The sequence below is a fragment of the Salmo salar genome, chromosome 06 (genome assembly GCF_965601325.2).
Source record: "Salmo salar chromosome 06, fSalSal1, whole genome shotgun sequence".
NCBI classification, from domain to species: domain Eukaryota; kingdom Metazoa; phylum Chordata; class Actinopteri; order Salmoniformes; family Salmonidae; genus Salmo; species Salmo salar.
The window spans coordinates 35,746,091-35,758,608 of NC_138296.1; the positions used below are offsets into that span (position 1 = coordinate 35,746,091).

Sequence of the window (12,518 nt, forward strand, 5' to 3'; positions counted from 1 at the left end):
CATTTACAAATGACGCGCAATAATTGCTATTGTTTTGTTTTCCTTCTCTTTAAGCAAAATGTGGAACTGTTCTGCAGTTCTGTAATGGAGTAGCAAAGTCAACAGTTCCCCACATGTACTTAATCATTGTGTATTTACGATGTATCCCGTCTGAACACCCAGATGACGAAAATCACTTCCATACAGGCACTCTGTAAAACGGCCTAAGCCACATGAACGCACCAGGCAGACTCAGCACACATTAAGAACTCTTGATCATTAAGTCCTGTGCCTCTGTAGCACCATCTGTGCCCAGCTGCAAGTTTCCCCCCACTAACTAACATGTTAACCCAATCGGTAGACTAAGGACGACAGAGAATGGATCCTTCAATCAGATTTGTACAGCAAGAGAATGTTTAGTCTCGCAACCTATTGTCACAAGGATTTTTTTGGGGCCGCTTTGATTTAAATGAGAAAAGTGCATCTGTGTTCTTTCAACAGCCCATTTTATAAGATCCCAGTGAGGTAGCTAGCAACTATAATCAACTAAATAAAATGTAGACATTTCAATAGGTAAACCTGACAAAGCTGCAGCTTTGTTCAATGCTGTCCTCAATAGTAGCTGGTTCCCAGTCAAAAGAAAGATCCAAAACCACTGACTGAGTCAGAGAAACCCAGCACCACACGACAGCTTTCTCTCTCACTGAGGGTGGGGGTGACACGCGCTTAGGACTGGGAGGGGGGCAGTTTACAGTCGGAAAGAACAGGACTGAGTGACTCACAGAAAGAAAGAGGGGGGATGCTTTTGTGGAGAATGCTAGACATTCCCATAGTTAGTTCTTCCCTCTTTCCTGTACATGGCAAAACCCAGAAGAGTAATATGCATGCTAAACAAATAGAGTTGAATCAACTAACAAAGGGTCAGACAATAAAATTACGAACAGACGGCCCTTACATATATTTTTTTTGAACCTATTGCTAAGCGTTTCATTTTACTGATGCTATGGAGATCTCTTAATCAATGTCTGTGCTGTTCAAATCTGTTGGTGGGTGAGGCGAATTCAGCTCTCGGCTACAAACAGCTGGGGATCAGAGGCCTCAGTGTTAAAATGGAGGGATCACTTCTCCCTTCCACAGCTTCTTTGTTCAAATTACTTTATGGGAGACAGATAAGTTAGCATGTGCTGTGTCCTGACAAATTTATGGCTGTTTGGAATGGATACCATTTGGTCATGAACCATGTTTGAGTAATACAATTTAGAGCTGGTCAGATAAGGTGCTCCGCATTGAGCCATATTTTAACGCAGTAATTTATTACTTACCGGATCATGTATTGTGCCATTAACCATGTTTGTGTGACATAATTTAAGAGTGATCAGCTGTAGAGCATAATGGAAACCTGTCTTGTGTATTCAAGGGGCAATTCTCACCACAAGTGTTAGTTTTAGCGGCTTGCTTGCCATATTTTTCCAGTTTAAAAGCTGGCAACCGTCTGCAACATCTGGTTCCAATGGATGGGGGTATGTCAGCAAGGAGAAGCTCAGAGGAACGCAAACAGCGACAAGACTGCTCGCATGTAACAACTCATCATTCAGGGTTTACCCAATAACAAACTCATCAACAGCAATGTGTCAAAGTCAACTACATCTAACAAGCTGCCATTATCAATTCTGCTATTATCAATTCACGACTCATGCTCAGACATTCATTACTTATACAAACTCACCTATCAGTAAGTAAACACATTAGATTTTCACAATCGTGTCATCTTATCATGCCCAAATAGTGATTTAGTTTATACAATATTTGACAGATGGAGAATGGAGAAATATGGAGAACAAGCTACGAAGGAAAAATATTGGAGTTTTGGTGAAGGTACAGCCAACCAGCGCAAAAATAATATTGCGATATTGTCCAAACGATATATCGTCAAAAATAAAATCCCGATATGTAACGGCATGGCCGATTAATTAGGGCCGATTTCAAGTTTTCATAACAATCGGTAATCAGCATTTTTGGACGCCGATTATGGCCAATTACATTGCGCTCCATGAGAAGACTGCGTGGCAGGCTGACCACCTGTTACGCGAGTGCAGCAAGGAGCCAAGGTAAGTTTCTAGCTAGCATTAAACTTGTCTTATAAAAAATAAATCAATCTTAACATAATCGCTAGTTAACCACACATGGTTGATATTACTAGTTTATCTAGCTTGTCCTGCGTTGCATATAATCAATGCGATGCCTGTTTATTTATCATTGAATCACAGCCTACTTTGCCAAACGGGTGATTTAACAAGCGCATTCACGAAAAGAAGCACCGTCGTTGCACCAATGTGTACCTAACCATAAACATCAATGTCTTTCTTAAAATCAATACACAAGCACATTAACCTGCATATTTAGTTAATATTGCCTGCTAACATGAATTTCTTTTAACTAGGGAAATTGTGCCACTTCTCTTTCGTTCTTTGCAAGTAGAGTCAGGGTATATGCAGCAGTTTGGGCCGCCTGGCTCGTTGCGAACTGTGTGAAGACCATTTCTTCCTAACAAAGACCGTAATTAATTTGCCAGAATTTTACATAATTATGACATAACATTGAAGGTTGTGCAATGTAACAGCAATATTTACACTTAGGGTTGCCACCCGTTCGATAAAATACAGAATGGTTCCGTATTTCACTGAAAGAATAAACGTTTTGTTTTCCAAATGATCGTTTCCGGATTCGACCATATTAATGACCAAAGGCTCGTATTTCCGTGTGTTTATTATATTATAATTAAGTCAATGATTTGATATAGCAGTCAGTGGTGGTAGACAGCAGCAGGCTTGTAAGCATTCAAACAGCACTTTCCTGTGTTTCCCAGCAGCTCTGTGCTGTGCTTCAAGCCTATCAACTCCCAAGATTAGGCTGGCAATACTATAGTGCCTATAAGAACATCCAATAGTCAAAGGTATATGAAATACAAATGGTAAAGAGATAAATAGTCCTATAATAACCTAAAACTTCTTACCTGGGAATATTGAAGACTCATGTTAAAAGGAATCACCAGCTTTCATATGTTCTCATGTTCTGAGCAAAGCACTTAAAAAGGTAGCTTTTTTTACATGGCACATATTGCACTTTTACTTTCTTCTCCAACACTGCAATTTTGCATTATTTAAAATAAATTGAACATGTTTCATTATTTATTTGAGACTAAATTGATTTTATTAATGTATTATATTAAGTTAAAATAGTGTTCATTCAGTATTGTTGTAATTGTCATCATGACAAATATATACTGCTCAAAAAAATAAAGGGAACACTTAAACAACACATCCTAGATTTGAATGAAATAAATAATCTTATTAAACACTTTTTTCTTTACATAGTTGAATGTGCTGACAACAAAATCACACACAAATAATCAATGGAAATCCAATTTATCAACCCATGGAGGTCTGGATTTGGAGTCACACTCAAAATTAAAGTGGAAAACCACACTACAGGCTGTTGAAACTTTGATGTAATGTCCTTAAAACAAGTCAAAATGAGGCTCAGTAGTGTGTGTGGCCTCCATGTGCCTGTATGACCTCCCTACAACACCTAGGCATGCTCCTGATGAGGTGGCAGATGGTCTCTTGAGGGATCTCCTCCCAGACCTGGACTAAAGCATCCGCCAACTCCTTGAGTCTGTGGTGCAACGTTGCGTTGGTGGATGGAGCGAGACATGATGTCCCAGATGTGCTCAATTGGATTCAGGTCTGGGGAACGGGCGGGCCAGTCCATAGCATCAATGCCTTCCTCTCGCAGGAACTGCTGACACACTCCAGCCACATGAGGTCTAGCATTGTCTTGCATTAGGAGGAACCCAGGGCCAACCGCACCAGCATATGGTCTCACAAGGGGTCTGAGGATCTCATCTCGGTACCTAATGGCAGTCAGGCTACCTCTGGCGAGCACATGGAGGGCTGTGCGGCCCCCCAAAGAAATGCCACCCCACACCATGACTGACCCACCGCCAAACCGGTCATGCTGGAGGATGTTGCAGGCAGCAGAACGTTCTCCATGGTGTCTCCAGACTGTCACGTCTGTCACATGTGCTCAGTGTGAACCTGCTTTCATCTGTGAAGAGCACAGGACGCCAGTGGCGAATTTGCCAATCTTGGTGTTCTCTGGCAAATGCCAAACATCCTGCACGGTGTTGGGCTGTAAGCACAACCCCCACCTGTGGACGTCGGGCCCTCATACCACCCTCATGGAGTCTGTTTCTGACCGTTTGAGCAGACACATGCACATTTGTGGCCTGCTGGAGGTCATTTTGCAGGGCTCTGGCAGTGCTCCTCCTTGCACAAAGGCGGAGGTAGCGGTCCTGCTGCTGGGTTGTTGCCCTCCTACGGCCTCCTCCACGTCTCCTGATGTACTGGCCTGTCTCCTGGTAGCGCCTCTATGCTCTGGACACTACGCTGACAGACACAGCAAACCTTCTTGCCACAGCTCGCATTGATGTGCCATCCTGGATGAGCTGCACTACCTGAGCCACTTGTGTGGGTTGTAGACTCCGTCTCATGCTACCACTAGAGTGAAAGCACCGCCAGCATTCAAGTGACCAAAACATCAGCCAGGAAGCATAGGAACTGAGAAGTGGTCTGTGGTCACCACCTGCAGAACCACTCCTTTATTGGGGGTGTCTTGCTAATTGCCTATAATTTCCACCTGTTGTCTATTCCATTTGCACAACAGCATGTGAAATGTATTGTCAATCAGTGTTGCTTCCTAAGTGGACAGTTTGATTTCACAGAAGTGTGATTGACTTGGAGTTACACTGTGTTGTTTAAGTGTTCCCTTTATTTTTTTGAGCAGTGTATTTAAAAATCGTCCGATTAAATCGGTATTGGTTTTTTTGGTCCTCCAATAAGCGGTATCGGCATTGAAAAATCATAATCAGTCGACCTCTACTATCGACCCCCCCAATCACTAATGTGTAGTCAGGTAAGGAGGACATACCACCACAGCTCTGACTCCCTAAACAACGTCCTTCCCTGCCCAGAGCGAGTCCGGCTGTGGAGGAGCATATGGATAACGCTGCACAATTTTACATAGCCTAATTCTAAAAGAAACCTTCCCTGGGGAGAAGATGGCAGAATAAGAAAAACACTTCAGTTCAACTGACAGACATGTGGAAGACAGGCAGAAAAGCAAATATGAAACAGTAGTTAAGTGAGCAAATACACATTTTGTGTAAAGTCAGGAAAAGAGGTCCATGTGATCATACTCTCCTTGTTTTTGACAGTGAATTCACATTCTTACTATTTCTCCAAGACACCAATGCAGTCAATCGCTAAGTGGAACGACAGACTAATTCACAGCGGGCAATTTACAAAGACAGAAAACAGTGTTGCACTTGACCACCATGTAGTTCAGACAAACAAAACAGACACCAAAATCTGTCTTAGGTTCAGGATATTACATTGGAAACATTTCAATGGGGCCATCTAGTTCAAACCTTGTTAACCTGGTTACACCAGTAGAATTTGTGCGGAAAGTTACCTCACATCTGGACAAATTCACAGGTCGTCAGAACTCTCAATGCTTAAAGCTGCGTTTACAATGCAGCCCAACTCTGATCTTTTCCACTAATTGGTCTTTTGAGCAATCAGATATTTTGCCAAAAATTGGGCAAAAGATCTGAATTGGGCTTCCTGTGTAAACGAGGCCTCTGTAGCACAGGTGATTTAAGCAACACCATTGAGAGTAATCTCTTTTCACCATTCACCACTAGACTCATTTTTATCAGAAACAGCACTAGCTTAAATATTTAATTTGGCTCTTCCTGGTGAATGGAAAGGCCTGGAATTTGACTCGGCCCTGATCCTGGAGGTACATCAAACACCACTGCTGTCATCCCCTCTCCCAGTCAAAACAATGTCCTCTCATGTAAACGTTTCACTGTTTGTGTTGAAATGGTACAAACCAAATAAGAGCGACCCAGAGAGTGCGTTGAGGACCTGTTTGCATCACAGCCACAGTATTCTGGGGGGGGGGGGGGGGGGGAGAAATTGATCCCCACTTTGCAGTATGATGTGGACTGTCTGGGAGATATGCTGCGTTTACACTGACAGACCAATTCCCATCTTTTCCAACAAATTTTCCCCCCAGCAATAATTGTGCAAAAGATCAGAATTGGTCTCCCTGTGTAAACGCAGCCATAGTCTCTCCATCTAGCTCATTTTGTCGCCATCTAGATGCTTCAATTACACAGATTGTGTAGTAACTATGGCATTGTTTTATTAGCTAAATTAATAGCACAAGGAATAGTCATGTGGGACAATGAGACTTATGGCAATTAATGAGAATGTTAGTTACCAACATGACTACTATGGTATATGCGTCGTTTAAAAATGAAACAGGGTAATCTATCCTAACAGTGTTCTTACACAAAATTGTGGACGTAATTGAATTAGCACAGCAAGTATTTCTTAACTAGCTTGATTAAACTAGTGATGTTACTATTTCGTTAACCAGCTACTCACAGTAATCCCAGGCGGATTACTTTTGTTTTGCCTGTGCTAACGTTAAATTAGCTGGTTAGCTAACATTAGAAGCCAACAAGCTAGCTAACTGTCTAATTTAGCACGCGTTATAAATCATATTTCTGAAACGTTACCCAGTAATCTAGCTACTGTGTCGTTTAGTCTAGTTTTTGTTTAATTTGCCACATACATAACGTGCCCTACTCGAAATATTAAAGTGCGCCCAAACTTTTAAACCACAGCAAGCACCCTTTCGAACACACACGTTTGTCCTACAAACTAACGTCGTTAGCTGAGCTAGCGACACACAATAAACATAACTAGCTATAGTAGCTAGGTCGCGCTAGGTTGCCACATTTGTGGAGGGACAATATTTTGAGTCTCTTACCTGTTAAACGCAGTTTAACCGGACCATTTCGCCGAACTCCTTGGTTAGACATCTTGCTTCCAGTTTAATATTTAATAAGACTAACCAGTTTCAGACCGAAGTAACAATAATGGAGTGAAGGCATTGTTGCCCGGATGTAGACAGCACTGCTGCCATCATGATCACACAATCGCTGTCGCGCACATACAAAAACAATTGCTAGATAGGATGCCGCAGAGTGCATTTGATTGACCAAATACTCTTGCAAATCGGGGTTCTGGCCGACTAATTATTTTACAGTAAGCAAGCGAACCGAGTTCACACTTCACATCTTCAGCTTCGGACCGATTGGAATTCAGTCCTCCTCCCAGCCAGACGAGAGTTGAACTGTTGAGCTCGTGCGCCCTTCAGTGCCGATCCCACTTCAGGGAGGCTAGTAAGTAAATGACCAATGACGAAATGGGGATGGAAACATCTGCCTGTATGGCTTGGCTAAACTGAAATTATCGGATGCCAAAATGCCAATGACTGAGAAAATACAGCTTTGTCAGACAAGTGACATTTCGGATTGCTGGGGTAATTAAAAATAAAAAAAATTAAGTGTCTGACAGTCCAGATACCGTAGCAAAGTGTTTATTTGCATTTAGTTCTTAAAGAAACAAGAGGGTGGAAGCTATAAAGATTCATATTGGAATTCAATGCATTGTCAATCCATCCAAACAAATTACAGTAGTTGGAATTTCTTTTAAGAAATGTATTTACAGACATTTATAACACATGTACATTTCAGACAATAGAAGTCCATTATTACAGAGGACAAACAGTGGCAGTATACAGTAGAGATGAAAGGAAAAGTGGTATTTAGAAGTTGAAAGTGCTTTGGTTCTCACTGATCTGGAATGCATAGCCATTGGTTGTCAATTCTGGAGCAACACATTGGTCTTCCTCTTCCTAGAAAACAGAACATGCAAGAAGAATTGAGGCAAAGGAAACATACCATCTATAATAGAACAGGTTAAATTAGTCACCATTACACAACAATGCTCACCTCGCCAGAGAAATATTTCTCAATCAGGTTGAGAGAGGCCTTGTAGACAAGCTCATTCTCATGGGACTGCAGAGCTTCAATCTTGTCTAGCCCACCGCATTCCTCGATCATCATGCACAGCTTGTCTGCTTCACCAATCTTATCTCCAGCCTGATGGACAAAACAAGTTAAGAATAAATATGTCACCCGAATCTTGCAGTCATAGGGTACAAATGTCTATACCGGTAATAAGATTTACTAATTCTTGGCGAGAAGGTCCCCTTACCAGGAAAATGTTGGTGATGGCATCCAAGATGACAAGGATGGTTTTGCTGTCCTTTGTTGAGAGTAGATTCAACAGAGGCTCCAGCACATTGGCTTGAACAAGGTACACAACCTGTTCAACTGTGCCCCCACTGGTAAAGTTGGTTATTGCCCAAACTGCCTCTTTCTGAGTCTTGTAGTCACCCTGTATAGAAAAGCAGATGAGGAATAAGTACTATACAAAAAATATCCCACCATTCCTAATTATACAAACCCTACCATATAAGATATTACTACAGAAAACAAACCTACATACCTTGCGTAGGACATCCACCATGAGAGGGACCAGGCCAGCATTAATGATATCCTGGATCTGAGAGTCTCTCCCTGCAGTGATGTTGGACAGGGTCCAGAAGGCCTCCTTCTGGATGTTACTCTTGTGATGGCGAAGCAGGCCAGGGAACATGGAGAGGGCCCCAGCGTTGAGTACGGCCTGAGTCTGCTCATCCGTGCCAGTCACCATATTTCCAATGGCACGCAGAGAAGGAGTCTGAAGGAGACAGGTCAAAGACAGTGGGCACTTGGGTGAAAAAAGACATAGTAGCATAGATGTTGAAATATATAAATATGGTGACTACTTCATCAATGTAGATGACAGCCCACCACCTCTGCAGGATAACTAGACTGGGCACATACCACAACAGAGATCTCCCCAGAGCCAAGCAGCTGCACCAGGCGGGAGATCAGGCCAGTCTGCACCACCACCTCAATGCGATCGTTGGGCCCGTCGGTCAGATAGGACAATGCCCAGCAGGTGTCTGCCAGCACCTCCTTATCATCATAGTGCAGCAGACGCACCAGAGTGGGCAGGATCTGCTGCACAGCTGCCAGAGGGGGAGACGGGTTCTTGTTGCGGCACAAGTTTGACAACGTCCAGGTGATGTTCCTCAGGTAGCCAGACTGCAGAGAAAGACAAATAAATAGAGTTACAGCACCTCCCAGTGGCCAGTGAGGAAAGTAATGTGGGGCAAGGAGTTATCAAAAAACAAGACTGATACTTTGTAACATGTCACAAACAAGTCAAGTGACTGTCCATTGCTTATGAATGGTTGCCAAGGGTCACCACATTAAGAGTACTAGGCACTAAGAACACTTACAGAGAACAAAGAGAGCTCAGGGACAGCGAGCAGACTAAGCAGGGGGGCCACAGCTCCATGCTTGATGACCTGGTCTCTGTAGACCGACCCATCACCTAACAGAATAAATCAAGGACACAAGGTTAGGGGTGGGCGATCACTTATGCAGTTTAGGGCTCTATACACTGATGAGATACTGTAACAAGAGGAATGCTTTACCTGCAATGTTACCCAAAGCCCACACAGCCTGCTCGCTGATGTGGGGGTGGGGGGATATGACAAGTCTGATGAAGGCTGGAATGGCTCCGCCCTCCACAACAGCACTGGTCTGGTCAGATGTTCCAGATGCAATGTTGGTTAGAGCCCAGGCAGCCTCAAACTGGATAGGGGTTGACTCCAAACCCAAGAAAGCAACTAACTTAGGAATCAGCCCAGCACTGATGATGTGGTCAATTGGAGGATGTCTCTCACGGGATAGCAACTTCCTGTAATGAGAATTGAAAAAGCAACCAATCATGATCATGGTAGCCAACACTTAAAAATACATTTTAAAAACACTGCCAAAATAAATACAGGATTTCCCAGACAGTTTTAAGTTGATTAATTTACCTTGCAGCTTGCGTGGCATTGAGCTGGGCATCAAGGTTGTTACTGTTCACACCAGCAAGAATCTCCTCCACGGTCCACTGTCGAGTGGCCTGTAAATTAAGACAACAGGTTGTTTACATTGGAATTATTTTACTAGGCAAGTCAATTAAGAAGAAATTCTTATTTTACGGCCTTCCCCTGCCAAACCCTCCCCTAACCCGGATGACGCTGGGCCAGTTGTGCGCCACTGGAATTGTATAAACAGACAGGTCTAACAAACTCACCTGACAGTTTTGGCTTTTCTCTTGAAGTGGGGATGTTGCCTCGTCGACCAAAGTGGTGACATTTCTTCTTTTGAAGATCTGATCGTCCTTCTTTGCCTTGCGAAGTTCGACGTTCACTTCTACTCTCCTGCGTCTAAGTTCCTGCAAAGTGATCAACAATCGTCATTGACTGTGCCTAGCCAGATTCATTTAGCTAGCAAGCCATGAACACATTTGAAGTGAAAAATGTGCCATGCATACATGTCACTTACATTCGCATCTTTTCCCTTATTCTTGAACTTGTCCAGACGGACACCGTTCTCGTTGCCAGCAGACATATTTGGGCAAACTGATAAAAATGTTCGAAGAAGTTTGATAAAGAAATATTTTTTTGAACACCTAAACGAAATGTAACAACTAGCTTTATAATACGAATTGCTAGCGTGGATCCAAGAACACGTTTTTGGCTTTTCTATAAAGTTATATCAGTCACAAGTGACCAGGAAGAGTTGCTAGCAAACCCCAACAACAAAGTAAAGCAGTAATATATAGAAGTACATCGAATATTTGCCAACCAGTACAAAATATGAGTACTTGACAAGCACTTACCCGGTCCTTCTTCAGAAATTCTAGCTAATACATTGAACATTTGTACAGACCTTTAAATTCTTGTCACAAAGCTCCCTGGTTGGTCAGTTCGATTAAAAGCATCACCCTATTGGACTGTTTTGAAAAATCACAGGGCGCTCTGGAAGTGTTGTCAGTAGAGACCTATCGCGAGATTTCAGTAATCCCATGCCCTCATTCAATTTGTATTATATCAGTATCATATAAGAAACAATTTTTCCAAACAAGTTCATGTTGGAACAGTTGCTTTTGTGTTATTAAATATAACCGTTCAAAATGTGTTTTCTGCTTAGGTCTGTGTGTGGAAATCAATATCTAAATCTGATGCAATTCAAGGAGTTGTTTCAAACCGCCCAGAAGATACGCTTAAAATCAGAGAACCCAGACAACTAAAATCTGTTAAGATATATGGATAAACATTACACTGACTATTTTGTATCATGACCAATAATCAACATCAACCTCTGAATATAGCATTTACATGTCCTACAATATAGCATTGTATATGCATACAATCCAGACATGAATGCCTGGAACTGGGGATAAAGGGTCACTGGACTCCCATCTGGTCAGTCCTATTAACGGAAATTCTAATTATATAGATGCAGCTAGTTGATGAGATCATAAGGTCTTACCCATAACTGCCAATTAAATAATGTACAGTGCATTTTGTTACGTTACAGCCTTATTCTAAAATGTATTAAATCATTTTTTTTATTTCTCATCAATCTACACACAATACCACATCATGACAAAAACAGGTTTTTAGAAATTTTTGCATATTTATTACAAATAAAAAACAGAAATACCTTATTTACATAAGTATTCAGACCCTTTGCTGTGAGACTCGATATTGAGCTCAGGTGCATCCTGTTTCCATTGATCATCCTTGAGATGTTTCTACAACTTGGAGTCCACCTGTGGTAAATTCAATTGATTGGACATGATTTGGAAAAGGCACACACTTGTCTATATAAGTTCCCACAGTTGACAGTGCGTCAGAGCAAAAATCAAGCCATGTGGTTGAAGGAATTGTCTGTAGAGCGCTGAGACAGGATTGTGTCGAGGCACAGATCTGGGGAAGGGTACCAAAAAATGTCTGCAGCATTGAAGGTCCACAAGAACAGTGACCTTCATCATTCTTAAATGGAAGAAGTTTGGAACCACCAAGACTCTTCCTAGAGCTGGTTGCCCGGCCAAATGGAGCAATTGGGGGAGAAGGGCCTTGGTCACAGAGGTGACCAAGAACCCGATGAGCTCCAGAGTTGCTTTTCGGAGGGAGAACCTTCCAGAAGGACAACCATATCTGTAGCACTCCACCAATCAGGCCTTTATGGTAGAGAGTGGCCAGACGGAAGCCACTCCTCAGTAAAAGGCACATGACAGACCGCTTGGAGTTTGCCAAATAGCACCTAAAGGACTCTGACCATGAGAAACAAGATTCTCTGGTCTGATGAAACCAAGATTGAACTCTTTCCCCTGAATGCTAAGCGTCACGTCTGGAGGAAACCTGGCACCATCCCTACGGTGAAGCATGGTGGTGGCAGCATCATGCTGTGGGGATGTTTTTCAGCGACTGGGAGACTAGTCAGGATCGAGGGAAAGATGAACAGCGCAAAGTACAGAGAGATCCTTGATGGAGTCCTGAGTGCTTTGGAGCAGGTTCTTAGACTGAGGCGAAGGTTCACCTTCCAACTGGACGACTCTAAGCATACAGACAAGACAACCCAGGAGTGGCTCTGAATGTCCTTG

General features: G+C 42.7%; 2 protein-coding genes across 3 annotated transcripts in view; both read right to left on the reverse strand.

The window, feature by feature from the left end:
- The window catches only part of LOC106607065 (E3 ubiquitin-protein ligase SMURF2), a 60,212-nt gene extending 52,943 nt beyond the window's left edge, over positions 1-7,269 (reverse strand). The window contains exon 1 of the mRNA XM_045720310.2: positions 6,883-7,269. Coding sequence (XP_045576266.1) covers positions 6,883-6,934 — 52 coding nt within the window. The 5' untranslated portion in view covers positions 6,935-7,269. The remainder of the gene's footprint in view (positions 1-6,882) is intronic.
- A 209-nt stretch (positions 7,270-7,478) lies between these two features.
- On the reverse strand, positions 7,479-10,835 carry LOC106607066 (importin subunit alpha-1). 2 transcript variants are annotated; one of them, XM_014203641.3, is made up of 11 exons: positions 10,749-10,835; positions 10,412-10,488; positions 10,161-10,301; positions 9,898-9,986; positions 9,508-9,773; positions 9,310-9,404; positions 8,849-9,112; positions 8,469-8,702; positions 8,175-8,357; positions 7,910-8,059; positions 7,479-7,812 (listed from the first exon to the last, which is right to left on the reverse strand). In XM_014203641.3, the coding sequence occupies exons 1-11, from the start codon at positions 10,786-10,788 to the stop codon at positions 7,723-7,725; spliced, it is 1,629 nt and encodes a 542-aa protein (XP_014059116.3). In that variant the 5' UTR covers positions 10,789-10,835; the 3' UTR covers positions 7,479-7,722. The 2 variants fall into 2 exon arrangements, with proteins under 2 accessions (XP_014059116.3, XP_014059117.3); XM_014203642.3 differs by having other exon boundaries at positions 10,799-10,823.
- Positions 10,836-12,518: the final 1,683 nt, after the last annotated feature.